At 35.9% G+C, this 25698-nt stretch overlaps 6 protein-coding genes across 8 annotated transcripts; 2 read left to right on the top strand and 4 right to left on the bottom strand.

The window, feature by feature from the left end:
- Positions 1-1998: 1998 nt before the first annotated feature.
- On the bottom strand, positions 1999-5815 carry LOC110424734 (two-pore potassium channel 3-like). 2 transcript variants are annotated; one of them, XM_021439389.2, is made up of 3 exons: positions 4282-5815; positions 2548-2802; positions 1999-2423 (listed from the first exon to the last, which is right to left on the bottom strand). In XM_021439389.2, the coding sequence occupies exons 1-2, from the start codon at positions 5439-5441 to the stop codon at positions 2655-2657; spliced, it is 1308 nt and encodes a 435-aa protein (XP_021295064.1). In that variant the 5' UTR covers positions 5442-5815; the 3' UTR covers positions 1999-2423; positions 2548-2654. The 2 variants fall into 2 exon arrangements, with proteins under 2 accessions (XP_021295064.1, XP_089641041.1); XM_089784915.1 differs by having other exon boundaries at positions 1999-2418.
- Positions 5816-6271: 456 nt separating this feature from the next.
- On the bottom strand, positions 6272-8636 carry LOC110424371 (double-stranded DNA-binding family protein). Its single transcript, XM_021438925.2, has 7 exons — positions 8481-8636; positions 8113-8178; positions 7967-8016; positions 7796-7860; positions 6867-6958; positions 6686-6757; positions 6272-6587 (listed from the first exon to the last, which is right to left on the bottom strand). Exons 1-7 carry the CDS (start codon positions 8481-8483, stop codon positions 6549-6551), a joined length of 387 nt encoding a protein of 128 aa, XP_021294600.2. The 5' UTR covers positions 8484-8636; the 3' UTR covers positions 6272-6548.
- Positions 8637-9295: 659 nt separating this feature from the next.
- LOC110424279 (S-adenosyl-L-methionine-dependent methyltransferases superfamily protein) lies at positions 9296-12824 on the top strand. Its single transcript, XM_021438827.2, is given in 7 exon segments — positions 9296-10110; positions 10113-10196; positions 10199-10296; positions 10299-10800; positions 10803-11087; positions 11090-11229; positions 12453-12824. Coding segments are annotated over 6 exon segments (1104 nt in total). The 5' UTR covers positions 9296-10082; the 3' UTR covers positions 11197-11229; positions 12453-12824.
- Positions 12825-13286: 462 nt separating this feature from the next.
- Positions 13287-16072, bottom strand: LOC110423762 (Transcriptional coactivator/pterin dehydratase). The gene is made up of 7 exons (XM_021438112.2): positions 15871-16072; positions 15749-15792; positions 15256-15359; positions 14380-14465; positions 14182-14305; positions 13992-14060; positions 13287-13596 (listed from the first exon to the last, which is right to left on the bottom strand). Exons 1-7 carry the CDS (start codon positions 15919-15921, stop codon positions 13505-13507), a joined length of 570 nt encoding a protein of 189 aa, XP_021293787.1. The 5' UTR covers positions 15922-16072; the 3' UTR covers positions 13287-13504.
- Positions 16073-16513: 441 nt separating this feature from the next.
- On the top strand, positions 16514-18744 carry LOC110423763 (coatomer subunit zeta-1-like). The gene is made up of 6 exons (XM_021438113.1): positions 16514-16625; positions 17059-17218; positions 17547-17694; positions 17806-17883; positions 18191-18275; positions 18403-18744. The coding sequence occupies exons 1-6, from the start codon at positions 16623-16625 to the stop codon at positions 18460-18462; spliced, it is 534 nt and encodes a 177-aa protein (XP_021293788.1). The 5' UTR covers positions 16514-16622; the 3' UTR covers positions 18463-18744.
- Positions 18745-18871: 127 nt separating this feature from the next.
- On the bottom strand, positions 18872-24212 carry LOC110423761 (uncharacterized). Of its 2 annotated transcripts, none has more exons than XM_021438109.2 (8): positions 23471-24212; positions 21962-22860; positions 21327-21515; positions 21122-21213; positions 20647-20706; positions 20478-20547; positions 19641-19844; positions 18872-19517 (listed from the first exon to the last, which is right to left on the bottom strand). In XM_021438109.2, the coding sequence occupies exons 2-8, from the start codon at positions 22664-22666 to the stop codon at positions 19131-19133; spliced, it is 1707 nt and encodes a 568-aa protein (XP_021293784.1). In that variant the 5' UTR covers positions 22667-22860; positions 23471-24212; the 3' UTR covers positions 18872-19130. The 2 variants fall into 2 exon arrangements, with proteins under 2 accessions (XP_021293784.1, XP_021293785.1); XM_021438110.2 differs by having other exon boundaries at positions 21962-22813.
- Positions 24213-25698: the final 1486 nt, after the last annotated feature.

Below are 25698 nucleotides of genomic sequence, written 5' to 3'. Positions count from 1 at the left end.
TTCGTTTTCCCCTCTCAAATTGTTGTTTGTGGGCTAAGTTTCCGAATTTTCCAAACAACAATGCTTGGGTGTGCTTGGATATCATTCGTACTAGTAGTGAAATCAGCTGGTCTTTTTAATACAAAACAACAGTCAAACAGTCTGAATCTTATGTTTATGAACATAAAAATTTTGACTCTCTCCTTTATGACTCTGTCAAAGAAAGAAAAAAACTGCTACAAGAATCCAAGATTTCAACAATAATTGCGGCCGATAAGGTCACTAATCTAATGATGATAAGAGAATGGGCTCGCATTCTCTAAGTTTTTCCTGTTTTTTGAATGGAATTAAGTTGAGTGGACATGGTAACTAAGCCTCAACTAGTTGAGTTCGATTTGATTATTAAGCTCTGTTATTACATGGAAAATAAATTTTTGAAAGACTTGGTCAAGCTCACCACAATCCACTTGAATCAAGTTTGAGTAACTCAAGATGACAAATGAATCGATTCAAATATTCAACTGTTTGAATTCTTGAATTCAAGTATAATAAGCCATTTGACTTGCTCACATCCTTATATCTTCAATATGCAAGTGTGAACAATTTAGAATATATGTATATATATATATATATATATTCTTATCATGCATGTAACATCTTTTCACATATATATGTTGTAGGTTAGATATGGCTTAGATTAGTATTGGGGTATTAATGACGAAATAGAATCAATTAACACTAATTGTTTAAATTAAACACATACTAATTGTCGTCACCTTTATATTAATCAAATTAATTAAGAACATTTTACCATATGTTCAACCTAACCCAAAGTGTGAACGTAAAGGAGATGTTTTAGAGGTATCATGCCTCTTCTAAATTACTTATTCGGACACTTGCATCAATTCAAAGCCTTAAAAGGTTAAATATGTTCCTAGGTGCCAAATAATTCCAAGTCACCTTAAACACTTCAACTCTCAAGCAATTGAAGCAAGTACAAGGCATGAATTTAAAAAGAAAAAGAAAGAAGCTTTTTACTTTTTGTTAACAAATGACAATAAAAGAAGAATATGGGGTTGCGGTCCCAAGCTTGAATAAGCCAAATCAGTAAGATAATAACAGGAGTTGCCATTAATGAGTGGGAAAGAGAGCTTATACGAAAACTAGAATGCACTTTATATTGTCAAAGATTGTAGGAGTTCCAACTACTTGAAGCAGGGTGTGCAATGTTCGGGTCAAATTAGTACACCTACAAACAACAGGTGTGAATTATGAATACAGACTCAAGAACAATGAACATATGAATTCCTCTTTCCATTTTTATTCGAGAAAAGTTATACTTGGTGCGTTAAAATTTATAACCGTAGGGTTAATATTTGATTTCCCTTGGATATGGTTCCATCTTCCCAGTGTAAATCGATAAACGTAGGACTTGGGATTGACTTTTTTAATCAAGAAAAACGGGCATTAATTGCTGGTCCTGAGTCCAGGTGGAATGGCCTGGCTGACGTTCACAATTTCCAGTTAACAGAAGTCAAGGTGGTACCAAATTAAACCAGTGTGTCGGCTTGTACTATGGAATTGACAACATCATGTTGAGCAAGAAAGACCAACATCATTAACTACGTCAGTGCAAGATTCCAAGTGCTACCATTAATGAGTACATGAGGGGATTAGACCTCAAGCCACAGAACCGCCCATTTATTTTTTCTTGCTTTTTATCACTTCTCAGAATAGAAAGTAGAAAAACCGAAAGGAATGACATTAACCTCAAATGTGTCCCTAAGCTTATGACATGTAGTTTTTCCAGCTCAGCCTTGGTATTAATTACCTGTAGGAAATTTGTGGCCAGAAATACTTGCAGTTGTCAACCAGAGCTGAACAAATTCTAATTGAATTGGAGATATTTATTACAGATTAGGCTGCTTGATTATCTGAAATGCTATACATTGGTTCCTCTTTATGTAGTTGTTGAAGTTGCAATCTGAATCCATGGCGACAATTATTTAAAACCTATGCTGCTAGTTTTTGTCTTCTTTTTCTTCGAATTGGAAAGCTTTGTAACTTTATTGTTTGTCTTACATCCTATTCATAATATTGATACTTTTTTCTACTTTTCAAACGAATAAATAGAACCGAACAAGATGTGGGTAACATAACATCTGACACCAGAGATACAGTGAGACAGATGAGGCCCTTCTTTGGGTGTTTTAAAGACATTGTTAATACACTCTAAATGCAAAGAGAAAAGCTAGTATATACCAGCAAAAGAATAAATGCAATTAGCTTATGTAAAGAATTATTGTACAAAATTGTATATACCACTGGCCTGCAGACTTGTCCATCTTTTCCAACCATCCGAGCAACAAAAGGCTATCCAGTTCCACATGAGTCAAGTTGCTGAAAAGATGGCATTGGCCAAGATTGTCTGACCAGTTTCTACACTGAAAAAGAAGGAAACAATTAAAATGGGAATAGGAGATGGTTTATCTATTAAATAGACAGTACAGGCGAGGGACAGGACCAACTGAACAGGCATAAAGATTCGCATGAGTATCATTTGCTTGCCTTGAATGCAAACCAGCCATTTCTCTAGCCGATGATTTGATGGAATCTATGACTTTCTATGGCACCTGTCAATGTTATGGCATATTATAAGCAAGGATACTTGCATATCAATGATGACTCTCCATAAGATCCGCAAGAGTTATCTTTCCACAGCTGCCAGCATCCAGCCTGTCAAACTTCTCACAGATCTGCAGAATGTCTTTCTCTGATACTTTTCCCATCTCCTTGAGCTTGTATATGACAAACTCTGATTTACTGCATGCATAGACCAATATTAATACTCAACAATGAATCAACTAAACAACACATCAGTTCATGACAAACGAACAAAAATTAACAACACTGAAGATGAAAATGGAATTTGAGAATAAGTTAGGAACTTTAGAGATGATACAAAGATATTGGTATACAAATGACTAAGAATGTTTTAAGAATTAGAATTGCTGAGGATATGCAAGAGAATAGAGCAAAACTATATCCAGCAACCAGCATCCAGTATTCTAATGATGCTTAGGACTTCAATCATTGTTACATAATCATAAGCTTTTGCACTCAAGTCCCAATGAACGGCAACAAATGACAAGTCTGCAAGATAGGAAATAAATCAGGTTTTCTATCCAGTGAGCACTGAGATTGAGAAACAGAAGGCTATGATCTTACAACTGCAAACACCTTATGATGTAAGCCACTAAATCATTACCTATCACGGGAAACAGAGGGAAAGTACCAATGGATACCAAATTACTGCATCAAAGAAGCAACTACATGCTGATCTTGGTTGTAATCATCTAGACTAATGTATAAATGGTTTAAAGAGTCATAAATTTTATTCCACGGGTAAACAGCATTGGTTGAAAAAACTAGCGGCATAATAAGAAGCAGCACTATAAGATAATTCAAAATGCAAAAGGCTTCAGTTTGTCCCCAAGAAAGTATCTCAAAGGCGCTCAAATTTGTAAGACACAATTCTGTAGTCTGTTCAAGGCCTCAAAAAGTAACAATATCAAGTTAACTCAAATACTATACCTTAATACCAAATTACTGGGATTGGTTACTTGAAAATTTTTTGTTCTGCCAGTTCATGCCAGATCTCAGAAAAGAAAGGTGCCATTCAGGCACATCTTTTGTAGTGTTTTTGAGCAGGTCATGTGCAAGGGATAATAAACAGTGAAGATGACAATCATAATTTGACTGAGAAGATCATAATAGACATAGCAGCCAGAGTAAATCAGAGAAGGCAGCTTTGGCATCTAAAATTGCACACACAAGGGAGATACATCATTCAGACAGCAGAATATAGAGCAATTCCAATAAAAAGGGCCTTGAAATAAATATCCACTTCTAATTTGAGAAGTAATGCATCAAAAGAGTTTAGGAACTAAGAATCTGTTATTTAAAATTTGAGCAATTGAACGAATATTATACATGAAACATATGAAATTTATCATGAATCCAAACTTAGCTCTTCAAGTTTTAGTTAAATACCTTAGTTCATACCCTTTAAGCTGAAACAAAACTAAAATCTATTTTCCTACGCAATAAAATGTCAACTAATGAACTACAAGGACTACAGCAATTACTGGGGAAAGGAGGAAACTAGAGCAAGGGTTGAAATAAGTATATTAACCTTTTAGGTAATTGCCTCAACCAATAAGTTTCAAGCATACAACCATTTGATAACAAGACGGAGATAAACAATTAGAGCATGAACCAAATTAATAGAAAAATTTATACCTCACGAAACCATTGTTGTCCATATCAGCAGCAAGAAACTCAGCTACAGTCATGTCGTGACCAAGCACCCACTTTGCCATCCTCCTATGCCTCTTGTCTACTCTAGCCTCAGCCAAATAAAGAAATGCCCGAGCAACCGCGAGGGTTGAAACAAGCAACCATATAGCAGCAAAAATCCGACCAGGCAATGTCTTAAACGCTCGATCACCGTAACCAACGGTGGTAACCGACATAACAGACAGATAAAATGAATCTAACCACCCAAGACTCTCAACAAAATGCATAACACCAACACCAATTCCAATACAAAGAACCACAACTCCTAATGCCAATCCCACCTTCATTCTTATCCTCATTCTCCCCTTTTTCACATCGATTATATAAGATCTGGCGGAGTCCTTTTCACCCTCAGGTTTAACAGTTCTCAACAAATAATTCTCTTGCAAATCAAGTACATAACTAACCATCCCGGTAAGCAAAATATCAATAAAACCAAATCCAACCAACACAAATAATATTGAAAACAACTTGGTAGCCACACTATTAGGAGTAATGTCACCATATCCAATTGTGCACATTGTGACAATACAGAAATACAATGCATCAACGACAGGGTGAGTTTCATGAGCCACAAAATTACGACGATTAAACCAATATATAACAACACCCAATGATAAATATAATACTAAAAGAATAAATGCTTGTCTTACAATAGATTGGGAACCAAATTGAGGCTTGGGAATTGAAGGATGGAGGACATCATTTAAAACTGCCATGGCTGGCGCAGTTTTGGACCGGTGAAGATTGGTTTTTTCCCATTTGAAATTTGGGTCTATTAACCATGAAGCTGTTGCGGGTGAAATTACTTGGTTTTGTTGCAGAAGAGGGTCTTGGAGATTTATAACGTTTTCTTGAGAAGAAGAAGAAGAAGGTTTGGTTGAGTTAAGGGATGAAGTTAAGGCATCAAAAATTGGAGATGGTTCGATTGGAGAAGAAGAAGAGGAAGGAGATGGGCCAAATATGAGTCTATCTTTAAATTCTGATGGGGTTAAAGGGAGAGGGAGAGAGACTTCATCGTTTTCTGGGAGAGGAAAGAGGTGTGGCGGTGGCGGTATATTCTTTCTGGGACTTACGTACGGAAGCAAAGAATCATTTTCCATATGGAATCGTCTGATGAACCAAAAAAAGAAGAAGCAGTTATTGGAATATCGGTTGGTTTGTGACGAGAGAAAGACAAAGACACGGTGGTGCGGATATGAAGTGGAAAAAATAAATGAACAGGGAACCGAACACGTTTCCTTTTGTTGTCACCAAAAGGATCAAAGTTGTTTGAAGTACAAAAGTATCAACAAATCCAAAGCTTGCGCGAGTAATCGTGCATTTGTGTGCGGAAGATGGACGAACGAGCCAGAGTTTGATTCGGTTTAGTCCTACAGAAGTAAAACGAAACATCTATTTTACATCTCACGTAGACAAGGATTCCCAGGTAGAAAGTGTCACTGTCTCCGCAGTTTCTGTGACGTCTCTTTAGATATGATTCGGGGAGAGGAATATGCTAAAGGCACGCGCTCCTTCAGAAACGTGCCTGACGGTGTGGAGGTGTTTGCGCTAATCAAGGGAAGGTTTTCCTTCTGATTCGGTCACAGTGAAAATCGATTCGGCCACACCGGCAACAGGCATGCGAAGCTGTTCTGTGGTCCGGGTTACAAATTTTTCTGCAATTTGATTAATTTAGAGCCGCAAAGGACAAAGCAATGATTAATGGCTATTAGTATAACCAAATCTATTCGATAATGGCATCAAAGGATCCAGGTGATAAGATTGTTGTCTTTTGGTAGATTATAGGACAGTTTTCCAAACATAGTCCAACCTTAATGTGCTGTTAAAGTATTGAAAAATTGAGATTGGATACTGTTGACCAACTTTGTCTGCTACTTTGGGTTGCTTAAGATTTCACTAAACAATAGCATATTACTAATTGATTGAAATATAAGAGAAAGAAAGCCAAGCAATTACTTTATAGATGAAGCATTGGTTGGCTCAGCTCTGGCATATATACTCTAGTTGCAAACCATTCTCACACAACTCATTAAACTGTAACCCACGACCAGGTTTATTGCTCAACAAAGCACAACACAGCATTGCAAAGGAAATACAGTCTCAAATATGAAAAACCCACTAAAAGTGGGTCCATGAATTCCATAAATATACAACCATAAAAAGGCAGTGACTCAGAGATTTGTGACGCCCAGGTTTTCACATTTGAACTAATCATCATCATCAAGAACACTCCGTCGCCTCTGGATCTGAGAAATCAGATTGCAAAACAAAAGAAGAAAATTCAAAATATTTCAAACTATGAACTGGTGTAAAATTAGGCAAGCAGTAACATGTGATGACTTACTGTGACTTTAGTCTGTTTAGTTGTTTGGGTGTTTATCTGTTCCAGCAGTGATATAAGCCTCTCTTCAGAAACCTTCACATGGGTTCAACCAAACACATTTTAGAGATTTGTTAAGCTAAGCTACAGTTATGGGGCATAACAATTGCACCCCTTAATAGCAATGAGACAACTTTCACCACACCTTCTCAACTATCTGACCCATTTGAGCAGCCCTTAGTAGAACATCCTCAACGCCCCTTGCCTTCTCAGGTTTCACCAAGGCAATTCGAGCAACTGCATGAGATATATATCAGCAAAGAACATAACTGACAGGGATTATATGTAGGAAAAAGAGAGAGAGCAGAATGTGTATGACTATAACCCTGTATCCGTCCCATATGCCTGCCATTGATTCATTCTTCTCTTTTTCCTTCATCACATCATCATATTCTTCTTCTCCTTTTTAACCTTTTTAAAGAAGAGGGAGGGAGAGGGCTGTGATGGCATAAGAATATATCACCGGGTTTTATGGAATATTTGTACTGATAGGAGTTTGATACAAAGATAAAACCACATCATAACTTTATTAAACTTTCCACCAAAAATCCTCAGGAGAACTGAACCCTATTCAATTCAGATTTTCAACACTTTTACATTTTCAAATCTCATACTATATAATTCAAATCCAAGCTGTGCCTTAATCATCAAAGAGAACAGATCAAATTTGATTTTTGACAGAAAAAGATGTTTAGAAATCAAGATCTTCCCCAGCATCCTAACATCTTTGCTTGTGGGAATTCCAATTGTATGTCTCCTACAATTTTTAACACTCCAGACCCAAGTTAGGTCTTTTTAATATAAATAAATACTAATAAGCACACTTTCTAAAGCATATAAGTTCACCATTCACAAACGTGATGACAAACAGACATCTTTAGACAAGTAAACTAGTTTCAAAGGTTTAACAGGTGCATTCATATCTAGAAAATGCAACATTAAACTTCATAGTCAGATAAAATAACTTAGAATAGTATGCACTTCCTTGTAAGAATGCACATACTACAAACACACAAGCAATTAACTGCAGGTTTCTTAAATCAACTCAAAATGTGAATTGAGATACAAACTTACCTCTTTCACGAGCTTCAGAGGACAAAATCTGACTGAGCATCATTTGCCTTCGTTCATCTGCCTCCCTAAATTAATGGCTTTTAATTGTCAAATCGATGATTTGATTGAACCCAAGCAAACTTCTTAAAACAGAGTACAATTTAGAAACAAAACGAATCTACAAGAACTGACCTCTTGGCATCTTCCTGAGCTGTCTGTTGATCAGGGTTCTGTTGATTCCCCTGTTAATCAGTGAAATCTAATTAGTATCATTAAGTTAAAAGCCCAAGCAAGCCAACTATACTTCATATAAATTAAATGAAGATATAGATTATCACCGCGCCATGTTGAGCCATTAGCTCTTGCATCCTTCTTTGTCTAATAGCTTCTAGTTCAGGATCAGCCTACAAAATTTAGAAAAATTAGAACCCAAAATTGCACGAACTTAATCTACTTACATTAGACCTCAGAATTACAGGGAATTAGCATTTATCAACTAACAAATTAACCTAAATTTATCCCTTTTCTCACTAATTTAAAATCCATTCTACCATTACACCAAAAGAAAAGTGAAAGCTTTAATAAATCAAGTAGTAAGGAAATTTCAAACAAAGACAGGAACAAGAACCGCAGGAGTGAAACCCTAATGAAATGTTTGGTTGCTGAGAAATTTTAGTAAGAAAAGAAATGAAAATGAGAAGAGTACCATGGATCGGAGAGTATTAGGATCTCCTCCTCCTCCTAAAAGCAGGTTAAGGCCTTCTTCACCGGAGAGAGAGTGAATAGTGTTTTGAGCGTTTGAGATCACAGCAGGCTTTAGCTTTAGCGGGACGCGATCCTTGTCTCTAAAACTAAGCCCTTCCTCACTTCTGCGGGGTGGGCCCCACGCCGGTGGTTCGATTTTCCACTTTTTTCGCTTTAATCTTGGCCTTTTATTTATTTATTTTTTTTTTGAAAGTGTCATTGAGTTGGGCTTGCAAGGGCTCAGTGAGTCGAGTTTCTTTTGAGCCCAACTCATAGAGACATGATCCAACTTGACCCATAACTTTAAACCTTTAGTAGAGTATCATATTCCAGTTTTAGATTAAAAATAACAAATTATTCACTAACTGCATTAATATACAGAAGTATATGATTTTTCTATTTTTTTAAAAAAAAGGGTTCGAATTTCTATTTTTTAAAATAAAAAAACAAATTGGCCATAAAAAAAAAAAAGAAAAAACGCTGTCGTTTGAATTATTTATGTCATTTGAGGGATAAAACTTGAAGAAAACACGCAGGAAAAACGTGGTCCAATTTTCCTAGAAGTATTTTCTTCGAGGGAGTTCCACTTTTAGAGATTAAACTAGAAAGAAGACAAAATGGAGGTTCTTTTCATCGCAATAAGAATGCAATTCATTAATCGTTGTCAACAACCTGACAATGAAAGATTGATTGAATTAAACCAAGCTCAACGTTCGAATCCATTAACTAAAATCCCAAGGATCCAATGGCTGTTGACATCTAGGAGCCGATGCTCTGTTGAATCATTGTGCTTTGATACTCCAATTTCTTTGATCTTTTACCATGTACATTTTCAGGTAACACTGATGAGTGGTAAAAAGGAAAAAGTAAATGGAAACGTAGCAAATAGTAGTGAAGCTTTCCTCGGCGTCATTGTCAAGTTACAACAAATCCCAGAACGAGGGGGACAGCTCCCCAAATCCTATTGTTTTAGAGGTAAAACAATATAAAATATGCATGCGATTGCTCTTAACAAAACCAAGTAGACGATAGATCCCGATTTCACGTGCCACCAGTCTTTCCTCCCATTCTTTATATATATATTCATCACCGAAGGTACAATGTCCAGCAGGCAGCACAGCAGCAGCGCCTATTTTTTTCACAGTCGCTGACTACTGATCCATTCCATTCCATGCAAATTGCAAGCGAGTAGCGACAGCTCTTTTCCTGTTCCGCTTGGATTCCTATCAAAATCGAGGATTGTATGTGGGGGCTTCTGTGACCCCACTCGTGTCTAACAAGCGGTTCACATTCAATCTTGCAGATCAAATTTGAAGCGCTACCCTACAGGAGTATCACATCAGCTGCATCTGGTCAAAACCTCCTTCCTGAAAATGCCCAAGGTTGTGCGAAAACCAAAGGGAGAAATTGAGAAGTGAAAATTGAACTGAAACTAGTAAAAGCTCCGAAATCAAGACCGGACAAAACATGAAGTAACTAAGCAAAGCACCGAGATCGAGAAAAACCCAAGACTCAAAGCACATCCTAGTTAGCAAAGAAGTAGCGAGGAGGAAGACCGGAATCAATGGGTTTCACCATGGGCTTGAACTTCCTTCTCTCTTGGCCATGGTGGCAACCAACATCCTCTCCCTTTATCACCTCTCCTCTACCGTCCAATCTCCCAAACCTCCTGCACCTGCCCTATCCCGGACCACCTCCTCCGCCAGCTGAACACCATACGCGCCACCATCAACGACCTCACGCGCCATAACCCTTCCACCGCACCACCACAGCGAAACCCACCTCCACCGTACCTCAGGATCTCCTCCTCTACTCCCAAATCGCCCCCATTGCTTCTTCCTGCCACAACCACCCTGACCTTCTACATAAATACATGACTTACACTCCTTTCTCAATCTGCCCTCATGATCCTGACCTTCAAGAAACGCTTATTCTCAACGGTTGCCACCCACTTCCACGTCGGCGTTGCTTCTCAAAACCCCTCAAAACCCTCTTCCTCTCTTCCCTGAACCCGTTCCCAACTTCCCTCCCTGATTCTTCTGTAATCTGGAACAAATACTCATGTAAATCTTTTGCCTGTCTTTTACAAAACAACCCCGTAGGTTTCGATCTCAACGCTCAACGGTCTTCCCTGCTAAAATACTCTTCTGAACTCGATCTTCCTATCAACCAGTTCATGCAATTGGCCAAGTCAGCCAATTCGGTGATCCGTCTTGGCATTGACATAGGCGGCGGAACTGGAACCTTTGCTGCTTTAATGAAAAAATTCTACAACGTTACGATGCTACGACTACCATGAACGTCAATGCACCTTACAACGAAGCCGTGGCCTTAAGAGGGTTGGTGCCTATACACGTGCCGTTGCAGCAGAGGTTGCCGGTTTTCGACGGGACGATGGATCTGGTCCGGTGTGGGAGGGCGGTGAACAGGTGGATACCGGTGAAGGTGATGGAGTTTATGTTTTACGATGTGGATAGAGTGCTGAGAGGAGGAGGGTACTTGTGGGTGGATCGGTTCTTTAGTAAGGGAGTGGATCTGGAGAAAATTTATGGGCCATTGATTGGGAAGCTTGGTATACGAAAGTGAAGTGGGCAGTTGCTAATAAGACGGATTCAAGTGGGTTGAAGAATGGGGAAGTTTACTTGACTGCTTTGTTGCAAAAGCCTGTTTCAAAGTGATGTTGGGAATTGAGGAATCATTGATTTTTTGAGGTAATTAATTAACTTAATTCCTCTAATTTGGTGCTAAATTCCTTTCATAGTTGCACTGGTAATTTCGGGGGAAGTTCTTTTGTTTGTGAGAAATATAAAATCTTTTTCTGTTTTGGGACTTGAAACACTTTTACTTACTACTGCATTTTAGTTGTTAGGTGGTTATTTGATCTGAGGTGAAGGTGAGGCATTTTCATTGTGTATTTATAGTGACAGCATCCTAGTAGTTGAAGACTTGAAGTGAATTTTTGTTGTCCTATGATACTAAATTAATGAAAGTGCTTCATTTCTTGCTTCACCTTGAGGCTATGGTGTACTACTTATAACTTTTTGCATCTAAATGATAGCATTTGCATTTGATCTAGTATTTAATTCAAGAGCCCCTCCTAGTTTTTTTTTTGGGGGGTGAATTTCATCTGATTTGTTGCTACAAGTGATCAGAGTGAGGTCTTAATATGTGAGAAGAAGGCCTTCGATAACAAATCACCTGAAACCTAAGTCCACTTCTTTAGTGGTTTGGACAATGTTTACTATCTACTCTATCTGATGTTGACTTTTTGAAACCTGAATAGTCCTTTGAATTTTCAAACTGTTGAAGCTTTACCTCTCCCTCCTGAGCCTAAACTTCATCTAAAATTGTTTGACTTGGCTCTGTTCCCACTATCGAAAACCAAATGCATATTTCCAGTCCTATTAAGAGTATGATGATACGATTTTGTTACCAGAGTTTAGTATAATATAGTTGGGAGTTTGAATAATTTCTTTTGGAGAATTGAGTTATATTATTTGAAAATTGAATTGTGTATCAAGTGTAAAGATAGGAAGGATCACTGGCATGTGAACCGAATACAGCAAACGTTTGCCTTGTAGTTTGTGCACTGGTTCATGTTCATTAAACTTGTTGATCTCCTTAGAAATTAAACAACCAAACACTTGAAATAGTTTGTTGCTCATATTTCATTTAATTGAAAAGTTTAGTTTGATGCATGTTGAATGTTACCGTAGTTTTTGCAGTCCGAACATTGCTAGGGTTATAATATGGAGCGATTGTGTTTGGCGTAGATTAATTCCTTGAGGTTTTCTTGGACAAGATATCTGGATAAAGCTTTTAACATGTTTGTCTGCCCTATAAAAGCGTACTAGGTGGGAGGCTAAATTGCTTCTACTTCACTTTTCATTTGTTCCATTCTGATTGTAACAAGTGAACATCCAATGTTTTCCAGATATTGATGTCTGATCACAATCTCATGGATGCCGGAAATGCCACCACCTATTCGAAGATTATTGTCTGCACTCAGAAAAGCTGGAAACCCTTGCTTGAGTGACAAAGCAACTTAAATCATTCCCGCTAACGTGGATTGGGATTTCAGCAGCTTCTCAATGTTGTAAAGATTGTAGATGTGCAAAAAAAAAAAAAAAAAAACCAACAATTATAGGCAGTGGAGGGTATTGTAAAATCACAAGGTTCTCTCATAAAAGTGGTCGAAGTGGATGGCCATCATTCATTTTTCAACTACTCGTTATAACATTTTGTTGCTGTCTATAAATATATGTGTAGAACAATCACCAAATAATGGACTTATACCTTTCTTTTATTTATTTTTTGGCTTAGGAAGCCAAAAAAGAAGGCTTTCTGCATGTAATGTATTGAGAAGCATGGATTCGTAGCATGTTAAACGGTTTTAGTTGGAGACGCAGCAAAAATAGTGTTGTCGTCAATGATCCACTCAGATTTCAGTAAAGTGGGTGACAACTTTGTTGGGGCAGCCATTACCACGCTTCTTATTGACCACAAATGGATACGTCTAACTAATCCATCAATGATAGTTACTTGATATATATTAAAAAAAGAAGCAATTTAAAGCTGCTGCCTCTTCTGTCTCCACTCCCACCAATCGTTATGCAAAGCATTATATCCATGCATGATTCGACAAATGCTGCTAGGGTTCCAAAAAGAGAGAGAAATTGAGAGGCATGGCCACCAGGTTTAGTCAAGGATTCCAGCATTAAAGATAAAGCTCTCATTTAGAGGCAAGACTAATGCAAAGAGCAAAAAAAAAAGAAAAAACATCCTTTGGAAACTCATTAATTCTATAAACAGTTAATATAACAAAGCATTAACACCAAGTTATGGATCTTGACCACAAACATTCAAAAAAGAAGAAGAAGGAAGTAGCCTAACATTGTTGTTTCTGACTTCTAAACTTAAACACTGAAAAGAAATTTATTTGCGCAGATGGTTTGATGTTCAAGAGCTTGCAAAATTTCTGATGATCTATCCAGCAGTAACCTTCTTTCTGAGGAGATGATGCAGGTCAAGCCCATTGATCTTGGCGGCAAGTATGAAGTCATTTTCGGTCAGTCCACCTGTTCAAGAGGAGCAATCTTGTTTGATATATATTGAAGATATTAGCAGTAACAAGTCAGAGAAGATCTATAACCCTTAGCTCCAGCACACTTGGATAAAGTTTGCCAGCTCTATCCCAGAACCCATTTTAACATTAAATAGTACAGAAAGTATTGATCAAACTTGATGGCATGCCTTGCAACTTATGCAAGAAGCGGAAGAGTTATGCTTCTCTTCATGCAGGAATTAAATAAAGCCATGGTATTTCATGAACAAAGAAATAATAGATAGAAATCATCCTTGTTAGAATAGTCTGTAAAAGTAAAAATTGCAGAACAAGTGAAAACAGACAAAAAAAAGGGCCAAAATGAAGAACAGAAAATGAGAGTATTTCCATGGACAAGATAATTCTTACCAACTGCATGTGTCCATATATCAACTGTTACATTGTTCCATCCAACAAGATGAAGATCTGGATGATGGCCTGCATTAACCACAACACTTTCACTCATCCATGTAAAAACGAAAATCTCCATGTAAGTCAATTACACAGTCATAATCTCCCACTAGAGATCTGCATTGAGTAAAAACGTTGTGCAAAGTACCTTCTGCTTCAGCAATATCAGCTATGAGCTGAAATAGCTCCAATCCTTTGGTGAAACTCTTCACTTTCCAAGACCTTTTTAGCTTCAATGTACCACCTTCATTTACCAAACTCCAACCATCTACCTGATCAAAACTTCAATGGTAAAGAAATTTTGGTTTATGTAGTGAAGAAAATTAATTAACAATTAACAACATACCTTTGAAATTAGTTCATTTGCACTTTCTTCAGTCATGGGGCGTAGATCCTTTGAGTTGCATGGTACACACTTCTTTGTCAACAAATCTAAAAAGTCCAACAAACCACATGAGACAACAAGAACCATCCATCATGATCAAGTATAATTTCATAACAACACATCAACCATCAATGATTGAATATATAGTACACAAACAAGCAGACCAAAAAGTATGGAAAAGAAAAGTAACCATGTATCAGCCTACACTACAGGTTTACTAAAAAGCATGGTCTCAGGGAAAGTCTTTTTTTTTCAAGGAAATGGACCATTTTAATCACACCTCAGATAGCCAATTTATTCCTCCAACATCTGCCAATGAAGTTCAGTCCTACTTTTCTAAACTCTGGATAGTCAAGATGATGCGCAAGATCATATGGAGAGGCAAGACAAATGGATATTTTAGGCCCCAACCATACGGGTTTCACAAAGAATTCAAAATAAGAACTAAAGTGAACCAAAGAACTAAGATTACATTGTTTTGCCACAACTGTCCATTTAAGACTAATGAAAAAGCACTCTGTTTCACAAAGTATAGTATGTCAACATAGCAAAGCCTCACTTAAGCCTTTATAACCAACCATTTGAAAAATGTAAACAATATATTTTCCAGAATTTGATAATTAAAATGCTTCAGTTGCCTCTTCCAAAAAAAGCAGTCATCAAATAAGAATTCAAAAAGGGCCAGAAAGGAAGGTCTTAAATCTTTGGCAAAATGGTATAGGGCATGATAACGAACACAAAGACATCGCATTGATTCCAAAAGAAACAGAGAGATAGTTGTATGCAGCTTTGCATTTTATCACTGACGTTTCAAAATGGCCTGTGGTTATCACACACCTTTATCAGTGCCAATGCAAAACGTTCTAAATCCATAAACCGGGATCCTATTTGATGAAATTCCGGTACGATCAGGAAGAGTCTCAGTCACTTGTGTACCAAAACTGCATATACGTAGAAAATACATCTTCATACAATAAAATTCTCTAACAAAGGGCAGATTAAACAAATTATTGAAAGAAGATTTTCATTACTATTGTTCCAATATCTACAAATCAATAGAAAATAAATGAACTCCAGCTAGATTATACGTTAGTATTTTGATTTTTGTTACAGTACCCCCCATACCCCCTATAATAAACTCGATTTTTATATTTAACACTTCGCCAAATATCTGGATTAAGAACTTAATTGCAATGAAATGAACTCGCATCTACCATACTATAAACCAAAAAAAAAAGGGGAAAACAAAAATGTAATGATTATATACGCTGATAAGCAGCAACACAGATTCAATGATCAATTAAAAAAATAAACTTTTCAGGGAAATTACCGTCCATGAGGTCCCAAAAGGATTTGATACGATGCGAAACGCACCTGAAAAAAATAAAATAAAAGCAGAAAATTGGAAGGAAAATGAGAGAGGAAGAGAGTTCTGAATTGATGAGTAGGTACCTGAGGTTTAGAGAATGAGAAAGGAGGAGTCCGTAGCGTTCGAATAATCATTTGGTCAATCTTGAAGGTGCTTGGGTTTCAATTCCAAACCCAAAACCACAGTCCCTACTGTTTCGAACAGAATCAAGAAACGCCTGAAACTTTGCGCATTCATTTCAAATATTCGCCCCAGAAGCTTATCGAAAATTTTTATTTGGTCCCCAACTTTTCCATTATCCCACCCTTTCCCTTGCACTTAAAATATTTTATGAATAAAGGTTCCGACACATTTGTTCTTACTAAGTATATAAAATGGAAAAAAATTGAAATGTTTAATAGAATTATTTGTAACATATTTTTTTAATTAAAAAAAATAATTGGAATAAAACTTATATTTTGACCTTACTCAAATTTCAGTTTACCTGAGAAAGAATTAAGATTTTCTAATAATTATGTTACCAAGGAAATACAATTTGTTTAAGAAAAATTAACATCTCTATTGCTAGTATGGTGTCAATTGTCCAATTAATTGGATAATTACCTCTTTAACTTAATAAGTATAAAGTATTAGGGCCAAAACAAAAATACTGAAAACAATGATGCGCTTAAACAAATAATTTTAAATTGATGGTAATATAAATAAATTGCACTTACCTATGTCCTCCCTCGTCCCGGTCTTGTCGCTTAAAACGGTCACAGTTACAGCTTACAAATAACATCTGTCAAACAAAAATCCGATCTTTTCCGAGAAAATCTTGCCAAACGGGAAAAATATGGTCAGCTTCTTTCTCCTTCTTTATCTCTTTCATCTACGCACTCTTTATGTTTACATTCTACCAACCTTAAGCATAAAAAAAAAAAGAAATCTAATTTGCGTTTTAGAGATCTGCTTGGGCTAGAGTCGATTATCTCTAGCGCAGATCTAAACTTATTTGCCTCGGATTTGAATTTAATTTCCTATATGATTTTTATCTTTCGAAGAGTTAGACTCAGATCCAAGCTCTTTCTTTTAGAGTTAAAAAATTATAGGCTTTAAATTAAGCTCAATTGGAGAGCCAGAAAAGCATTTTAAAATTGAAACTAAATCGACATTATAGTAGAATGTAACTTTTTTTTTTAATTTTTAATAAGCTTGCTTAGTGGAATCCTTTGTTATTTTGATGAAAAAGAAAATAATTCTTTTGTGAGCTTTGCTATTCTGGTTTGTAGGAGTTATGCCCTTCAATTAAAAACATCCTTCTTTTGGATTCGGAGGGGAAACGAATAGCTGTTAAGTATTATTCAGATGACTGGCCAACAAACTCTGCTAAGGAAGCCTTTGAGAAAGCTGTTTTTACCAAAACCCAAAAGACTAATGCCCGTACCGAAGGTAAATTAGTTTCTGCACTATGTTTCTTGTATTAATGCTTTCATACATTTTGTTAGGAAAAGAATAAATGCTTCCTTACATTTCGTTTGATTGGAGTACATTCATTATATCGAATGGATGATTAGAAAGGTTGAGAATGGTTCAATTCTTCGGGTTTGATTATTTAAAAGGCCCTTTGCTTGTCGTAAAGGGTTTTCTAGGATGTATTGTTTTGAAATGAGTTTTCATTGATTTTATGCGGGTGGTTGAGAAAACATCCTGGTTAGAATTGGTTGGTTGTTGGTTCATACTGCTACTTTAACATGGCGCTGCTATTTTTTGTTTACAGCTGAGATAACAATGTTTGATAACTATGTTGTCGTGTACAAGTTCGTTCAAGACCTTCACTTTTTTGTTACTGGAGGTGAAAATGAAAACGAGATTATCTTGGCCACAGTACTCCAGGGGTTTTTTGATGCAGTTGGAAACCTCCTTAGGTTTTTTTCATAATACTTTCCACTATTAGTATCTTTTGATACATATGTGTTTGATATTTTCATGCCTAATTTTGACTTTCTTTCCCTTGCTTTCACTACCCATTGTTCCAGGGGCACTGTGGACAAGAAGGAGGCACTGGAGAACTTAGATCTTATTTTGTTATGCCTTGATGAGATTGTAGATGGCGGGTATGAATTATCATTCATTGTAGTTGATGTTGAATCAATTTAGCTTCATGAATTTCTCAGTGACATTTTCTATTAACAATGTGGGAGAGAAGATTAGGCAGAAAAACATGAAGGACAGGAATTAGATTTTTTGTTCACCCAATTATGTTTGGATGTGTTGGATGAAAAAAGAAAATAGGGTAAGATATAGATTCAAGGGAAAAGAAAGATAACAGAAGATGGTGATCCTTGGAAAATAATGGGAGTGTGTGTGTGTGTGGGTGGGCGGGGATGCTCATCTTGTTTGATTGTTTCTATCTTTGTGCAGTGTCGTTCTTGAAACTGATGCAAATGTTATAACGGGGAAGGTTGCTAGTCACAGTATAGATGCTGGAGCTCCTTTGTCTGAGCAGGTATTCTGTTCTTTTTAGTGCTTCTACTCGTGATTATTTCTTCCCCCGGAAAGCAGAAGTGAATTCTTTAACTAGTGAAATATCAATAACCATTGCTATCATATTAACGCATTTGGTTTTTCTCCAGACAATAAGTCAAGCATTGGCTACTGCACGTGAGCATTTTACAAGGTCTCTCCTCAAGTAATGCATACGCCCGACCAAAGGAGAGAAGCCAGAGGATATATCTTTTTGTAATGCTAGTTATACTATACTTGATGTGCTTAGGATGAAAGTTTGTGTCATTTTGGGTGCAATGCAATTATCCTTATACTTTGGATATAACATTGATGTCGTGGCAATTTTGCTTGCTTGACATTAGTGGGTGATGATGCTATTTGGGCTGCTAACCCTACATAATGGCAGAAATACATTGCTATGCCTTGGTCAAGGTGTATATCAAGTTGCTTTTTCTATGATTCAGATTTTAGATCTCTCCTTCATACCAGAAAATGAATGCTTTTTTGATCGATTTAGGTTTTTATTTCTTCATTCATCATTTGTTGTTAAAACCAAAAAAGCATATATAAATGTTTGAAGGAACAGCAAACAGATGATTCAGTATGAGACAACAAAATTTTATACCCCAAATTATTAAAAAAAAACAAAATTATTCTGAAGGTGGTCAACCATAGGGGCATTATGACCATTGTCTCTAGTGTCTCTGACCCCCATTGCATCCAACAAATAAAGCATATGAAAATAATTACTTAGTGGATGTAATCATACATCTGTGCTACAAAATTTATCCCCTTGGGCTGCAATTCAGATGCTAACAAATAGTACACATTATATAGCTTGAGTGGTCATATTGTCTTATTGGATGAGCACATAATCTGCATCATTAAGGAATGCATCTCCAGCAGTTGGAGTCAAGTTATTTCGATTAGTACTTTTGCGAACCTGGACGTGAGCTTCTGCCTCATGTTGGAACATTTTGACCAACTCTTGTAACTCTAGCACCCTAGCTTGCACCTTCTCTTCATTCACGGGCTTTTTTAATCCCAGACAAAGCAAGCCGATCACAATCAGCACAATTCCTATGAAGGTGAGGATGGCTGTAAACAAACCAAATGCATATGGTGTATTCTGTGCTCCAGGGATCCCATCAACATTGATACCAAACAGCCCAGTGATGATAGTAAGAACAAGACCACAACCCCCAAAAACACCCAAATTATGAGTTACTCTAAGGCTTCTGTCCTGCATTAATGTAATTATTAGTCGAAGAAAGTTATGGAAATCACTCCAGGAAGAAGGGGAAAAAATGTGATAGGCTCAGAAATTGATGAAATTCATTTATTTTTCTGTTTTGTGGACACGAACCTGCAACCATGCGCGAACAGTGCTTTGCATAACATCTTGAATTGTAAACAAACGGCCACGGACTGCTTCTTGCTCCTCAACCATTTCCCTTGTGCTCTTTCTTATTCCCTCCAGCAGGGTTCTTGTCGCATTCCCCCTCAAATGTTGTAGAAGCTCAAAAACAATCTCCTCTCTTGCGTGAAGTGACCATTTCACTCTGATAACCTGAAATGGTTAAAGACAAAATTCATGAACATACACTGGAGAAACCATAATCATTTTCCTGGAAGAGACCATCAAAGACTTCTACATGCTTATTGTAGGGTTTCTGACTTATAGCACGTTTCACATGAACCTGATGCCAAATTATGGGTTAAAAAATTACAGAGACTTATCATTAGAGGTTTGCATTTCCAAGCAAATGCAATTATACATACAACATAAAGATAGCACCACCTAATTACCAGAGCAGTACACATGAAAATCAGTGCCAACAATTTAGAATGTGCAACTTCAGTATCCGAATAAGTGTGAGCAGCTAAGCTTTATCCTGACAGTAGTTATGAGCTCTCAAATTTCCACCCAGACAGAACAGACTATTCCACCAAACCATTTTAGATTTGTATTCCAAATAGAATACCAGAATTGTCAATCAGCAAGTAACTATGCTTGTTTCTAAAAACCTTCTGTCTTACAAAAGAACTCGGCATCATGAAAGATTGTATGCCTCTGATGAAGTTGATGAATAAGCCGTAAGAAATATCATTAACAGCTATGCGACTTTTCAATAATTAGATACTAATAATCTTTTTCCTATTATGATGATGGATGTTGTTCCAGCTGAGGAAAGTAGCAGACCTGCCTTGACAATCTTCTGATTTCTTGGTTCAAAATTACTCCAAAAAGATTCATATCCTCCTGGTTTCTCCTATTCACAAGAAAACTCTTTTTCACTAACATTTCCTATAAATTAAAATATCAGAAAAACTTTCTGCAGAAAATGTTCTATGATTTTAAAAGAAAGAACCTGTTCATAAACTTCAATTCAATCTCATCTGCTGCACCGAAGATGTATTTACGGAACAACCTTACAAATTAAATAGTAAAAGGGAAACAATAAGTTAGTTCAAGAACCACATAATTGTGCCATAACAGTTACCATATGGGTCATGCAACTTACAAATGCCTTCATTGCACCGAAGGTGAATAAACTACTTTCATACAGAATGCAACCATGACACTTTACTTCCAATGACTTTTGACTTCAATGAAATTGAAATCTTTCTCCGTGTAAAATTATTGACTTATTGAAATATTCAATTAATATGTACCAATTAACATCCTTCCGAACATCATGATGCACCTATTAGACTTTGATACACAGAGAAAATAGATATGTCTGCCTCAGAGTGGTGCAACAGATGGCAATCACATCCATTCACTTGATTAGGAGGGAACATTATAGATAGGTGAGTGAAGCTGAAAATGAACAAGTAAACTACCTGTCATCCCACCGTGTAAGGCGGCAAGCTAGATATGCTATGACTTCATGCACTGTTCTAGGCACATTATGACCTCCAGCAGCAAGAAGCTCCTGACCAAAAGGTATGTAACAATAATCAAGTAAGACCATTAGCTTACATGTCTACAAAATCATAGCAACTTTGTCACAATGGAGTCCATTATGGTTTGTCAAAACTGAACAACCTGAACTTCTGTTATTCCCAGAACATTTACGCTAGATACATTCCCTTTTATGTGCAGTACAGTTAGGAGGAAGTTTTGTGCTTGCCATGACCGGAGTACAACAGGGATGTCATCTTCCTCAACAAATGGATCCCCAGCTGATTGTCCCAATAGCTCAAATAACAGCCCTCCAGCCACCCTAACCGGGACCTTTATAAATAATGAAATGCACAATCAATTATCCAGCAAAACCAAAGACCATAACGGAGCAGGTAGGGAGGTGCCATCTGAGGTCCCATATACTAATTATCATGTATGACCAGAGGACTCAGAAAAAACTTCTCTTATGCACTTAAAAAATAATTTTAATAGACAAAATAACCAAATGTTATCTGTTATCTATTACCTGTTATTCTCATTAGTTAAACCAGTTATAGGTGCTAAACAGCATTTAAAAGAAATTAGCATAGGAAAAATGTTCCTAGTTATTCTCTTCTTCCTTTCTTCTCCCAGTGCCACAATGTGATATTCTATCACCCATTTACTTGAGAGAATCAACTAGTGCATAGCCCAATTTAACTTAAAAATCCTTTAAACAAGATTTAGGGGATGCAATTAACTTTACCTACAAAATGACAAGTTTAGTGGACCAGTACCTCATATAGAAGGTGCTTCATCCGCTCGCTTATCAGTCTGCTTTCATCTCTCAAAGCCAGACTGACTGCAGGATGTAACCATTGAGCATTGTTGAGCCAAGCCACAACATAGGGATGACCAGCAGCCAAATGGCACCACCATATTGGCCCTGCTGGGCGCTCCCAATAGGGAGATGCTAACTCTGCAACAGTTAAATCGTCTTCGTTATCCATCAACTCAAACTGCTGTGAAGCCCATCCTGCATTGACTTGCACATTTTTGACAAGTTCTGATATTCTTTCCCACCCAATAGGCACCCAACAACTTCCATCAAATCTTTCCATAGCATGAAACTGACCAGATTGGAGGTTCGGGCCATCTCTGTATTCATCAAAAGAAGCAGCCACATTATCCCTTAATTCACAACTGGAAGAGGACTTCATTATTTTCTGTCCATCCAGTCTTGGAGAAGAAGCCTCAGTTAGTCCATTGGCTGGCATTTGCACCTTTAAAGATTCATCATCTAATCGTTTGCTTTGGACCCTTGAACTGTATTTTGAGTTCATTGGTTTCTTATGGCCTCGAATAAATTCAAAAGCACAAATAAGCCCATCAGTCCAAAGATCACTCCCAGGCACGACATCTCTACTTGGAATATGCTTATGTCTTTCTGGCATCTTCATTTTGTTCTTTTGAGAAACAGAGTGATCCTCCTTCTCACTCATGATCAGTTCTGTCTATAAACATCCAAGGGAAAGACTCACAGAAGCAACATAAGCCAACATTTAGACCATTACCCAAAGCTAACTCCTTGGCACCATCTAGTTTCCGAGACAACTACATTGAACGCTTAGATTATTCTGAAACTCAAGCTGACATAAAAAACTGCTGAATTAGCTTTGTAATCTATCCAAGTAACCTGCACCATACACAGTCAAGAACAACAAAACAATTATACAAATTCTATTATCCAACGATACAAGTTGCCTAACTAAATCATTAATTCTACCAGCTTACTTTGAATCCAATCCTCCACTTTCTTTATGCTAAATATAATTCAGTATTCAAACGAAAAGCCTCAGGAGTATCAACCTACCCTCTACGGTCTAAGCTCAACTACATGTCAGTCGATTAGTAACAATTTCAACCTCCAACTTCCCCTTACTTTGCCATTATTTGTTAATAATATTCAAATTTCCACTCAGCAAAACAATTATGGATATATGAAAGCTTCTAAACAGATCAGAATATTTTATGATCGATGTCATTATTAAGAAAATATAACTAATTAAATTCTTATTCACCAGAATTGCAAAAGTACAGGAATAAACTAAGAAGAGCGCCAGGGGAATCGTCAACGGCAGCTGGAGAAGATAAAGCAGAATACCATAAAAGCCCCCATAATCCACTATCCTTTAAAATAATTTCCCCGGTGTTTTACTCGTGAGAGGTGATCGCCATGGTATATTGCAGATTAAACAATTAAAGAAGAAAACAATTTAAAAAATAAATAGATAAACCAAGAACACCTGAAATTGAGATGCCGTTTGAGCCTAAGCGGAAGGAAAAGCTGACGACGGAAGGGTCCACTTTTATAATAATTAAGAACTTAAAAGCGAAAACCCATAGATAAAGAATACATGCGCCAACAAGAAGAATAACAAAATGGTCGGAGAATTTGGACTATGGCTAAAAGCTTCAATCGCCAATTGGTGCTCTTGGAACAAGCCGCTGATTCTGGATTGGGCGAAACGCTGAGTTTCGCTCAATTGGTCAACGAAAACAAAAGCCCACTTGTTAAGGTCCAAAAGGAACAATCAAGATGACCAAGACGATAGCCAAAAAGCCCAACTCTATCTCGCTAAAACTGAGACGATGAACAGAGGACAGTGTACTTACTGCCCAGATTAAAAGACGAAGGAAAATGTTCATTGCTCCGGCCAATTACTAGGTAAGATGAATAGATTAGCAAACGGAGTAATTTGTTTAGAGGAACTGAGAATGATAGTCCAAATACAGTAGTGTTGACTCAGGCTGTGCATTCATAAAACTTTTCCCTCGGAAAATTTGCAGTTCCTCAAAAGCAATATCCTCCACTTATCAGCTAACATTACTCCTATCAGAAACAGGTGTTCTTCTCGAAAGCATTATTCATCAATCTTGAAATAGAAGGGCAATTAACAATAATTAATATAAGGAAAAAGGAGTAAAAAGAAAAATCCTATTTGACAAGCATGAGTGTGGTTCTTCATGGGTGAAATCAACAACGTTTAAGATGACAAGGTGGACTAAAAGCAATAAACTAATATCTAAGGGAAGAATCACGAAGGGGACTGTATATGAATTTATGCATTGCTGCATCATATATACAGCAAGAATGAAACACATATAGAACTAATAGATTCTAACATATAAAATAGATGAACCAAGTTATCATCAGACTCTATTAGCTTTTATATATCATTCATCTCTGTAACAACACATAATGAATTAATCTTCAAAAAATGATATTTGTATAATCAAGTTGCCTATTTGCCTTTAAACAGATGGTGAAGGTATGCCAAACTGATTTCTTAAGAGTCCATGGAATAGTATAAATATTTTGTAAAAATAAAATAAAAATATTATTATATAGTTAGGTCGACGAGATGAAATAAAATAAAAATTGTTATTATGATTTATTATAATATTTGATCGGTAAAAATAATTTCAGAATCATTAAAAATAGATAATAAAAAGATAAAAAAATTTTGTATTATAATATATAAATACATATTTTTATTTTATTTTTTAAATATAAATAATTTATAATTTATTAAAAATATTAATAATTTAAATATTAACATTTTTATAATATATAATTAAAAACTTAAACTTTTTATTATAATATATGATTATCTATTTTTATTTTATTTAATTTTTAATATTCATAATTTCTAATTTATTTAAAAATTGATAATTTAAATAATTAATATTTAGAAATATTAATATTTTATTTATAATTTAATAATTAATATTTTTTGATAATTTAAAAATTATTATGATTAAAATATTAATAATTGTTAATTAATTTTTTAAGTTTAAAATATTAAATTTTTATTAATATATAATTAAAAACTTAAACTTTTATTATAATATATGATTATCTATTTTTATTTTATTTTATTTTTAAATATTAATAATTTATAATTAATTTAAAATATTAATAATTGATAATTTAAATATTAATATTTTATTTATAATTTAATCATCAATAATTTTAATTAATTTTTAAATTTACATAATTATTTAACACTCTTTTTCAAAACAAAGCGGCATGATAGATACCACTTGAATTTGGAAATTAAAGCAAATTATTAAAATAATCCTTCTTCAACACACCACATGGCAATGAAATAATAAGCCACGTGTCAACACCTGTACATGAAGGTCTCGTTTTGACTTCCTTATATATAGAATTATAAATAGTAGTCATTTTATGAAAGAGATTTCATTGATTCCTCAAAAATGAAATGAAATTTAATATCACAAGAAAGGGATTTTATTGATTTTTTTTAAAAAAAATTTAATGTTGATGAATTAACAAAAGACAACTCGAGTCCAATTGCTTGTGATGGAGTTTAAAGGATTCATATACCTTAGTCTCTGGAAAGAGTATGTTGAACGGATGTTTGAAAGTTGAACATAAATAATATTAAATCAATTAGCACTCATTTTACCAACCACTTCAAATTAGGTAAAAATTGTGTTATCAATC

Source organism: Theobroma umbraticum, unplaced genomic scaffold (genome assembly GCF_002168275.2).
Source record: "Theobroma umbraticum cultivar Fairchild unplaced genomic scaffold, ASM216827v3 scaffold_204.0, whole genome shotgun sequence".
Lineage (NCBI taxonomy): Eukaryota > Viridiplantae > Streptophyta > Magnoliopsida > Malvales > Malvaceae > Theobroma > Theobroma umbraticum.
The sequence above is the reverse complement of the archived record's forward strand: the minus strand, read 5'-3'. Positions and strand labels throughout refer to the sequence as shown.

What these genes read in the sequence shown, in the direction of transcription:
- LOC110423761 (XM_021438109.2), bottom strand. Translation starts at nt 22,666, where the DNA reads ATGAGTGAGAAGGAGGATCACTCTGTTTCTCAAAAGAACAAAATGAAG. An exon ending in CTTACACGGTGGGATGACAG is followed by an intron (nt 20,707 to 21,121) that starts GTAGTTTACTTG and finishes TTAATTTGTAAG; the next exon opens with GTTGTTCCGTAAATACATCT. An exon ending in CTGTTCGCGCATGGTTGCAG is followed by an intron (nt 19,518 to 19,640) that starts GTTCGTGTCCAC and finishes ACATTAATGCAG; the next exon opens with GACAGAAGCCTTAGAGTAAC.
- LOC110423762 (XM_021438112.2), bottom strand. Translation starts at nt 15,921, where the DNA reads ATGATTATTCGAACGCTACGGACTCCTCCTTTCTCATTCTCTAAACCT. An exon ending in TCTCATTCTCTAAACCTCAG is followed by an intron (nt 15,793 to 15,870) that starts GTACCTACTCAT and finishes TATTTTTTTCAG; the next exon opens with GTGCGTTTCGCATCGTATCA. An exon ending in TATATGGACACATGCAGTTG is followed by an intron (nt 13,597 to 13,991) that starts GTAAGAATTATC and finishes CCTCTTGAACAG; the next exon opens with GTGGACTGACCGAAAATGAC.
- LOC110423763 (XM_021438113.1), top strand. An exon ending in GACTAATGCCCGTACCGAAG is followed by an intron (nt 17,219 to 17,546) that starts GTAAATTAGTTT and finishes TTTTGTTTACAG; the next exon opens with CTGAGATAACAATGTTTGAT. An exon ending in GCAGTTGGAAACCTCCTTAG is followed by an intron (nt 17,695 to 17,805) that starts GTTTTTTTCATA and finishes CCATTGTTCCAG; the next exon opens with GGGCACTGTGGACAAGAAGG.
- LOC110424734 (XM_021439389.2), bottom strand. Translation starts at nt 5,441, where the DNA reads ATGGAAAATGATTCTTTGCTTCCGTACGTAAGTCCCAGAAAGAATATA. An exon ending in GACAACAATGGTTTCGTGAG is followed by an intron (nt 2,803 to 4,281) that starts GTATAAATTTTT and finishes CTATGCATGCAG; the next exon opens with TAAATCAGAGTTTGTCATAT.
- LOC110424371 (XM_021438925.2), bottom strand. An exon ending in GCTCAGGAAGATGCCAAGAG is followed by an intron (nt 7,861 to 7,966) that starts GTCAGTTCTTGT and finishes CCATTAATTTAG; the next exon opens with GGAGGCAGATGAACGAAGGC. An exon ending in CTCTGAAGCTCGTGAAAGAG is followed by an intron (nt 6,959 to 7,795) that starts GTAAGTTTGTAT and finishes TATCTCATGCAG; the next exon opens with TTGCTCGAATTGCCTTGGTG.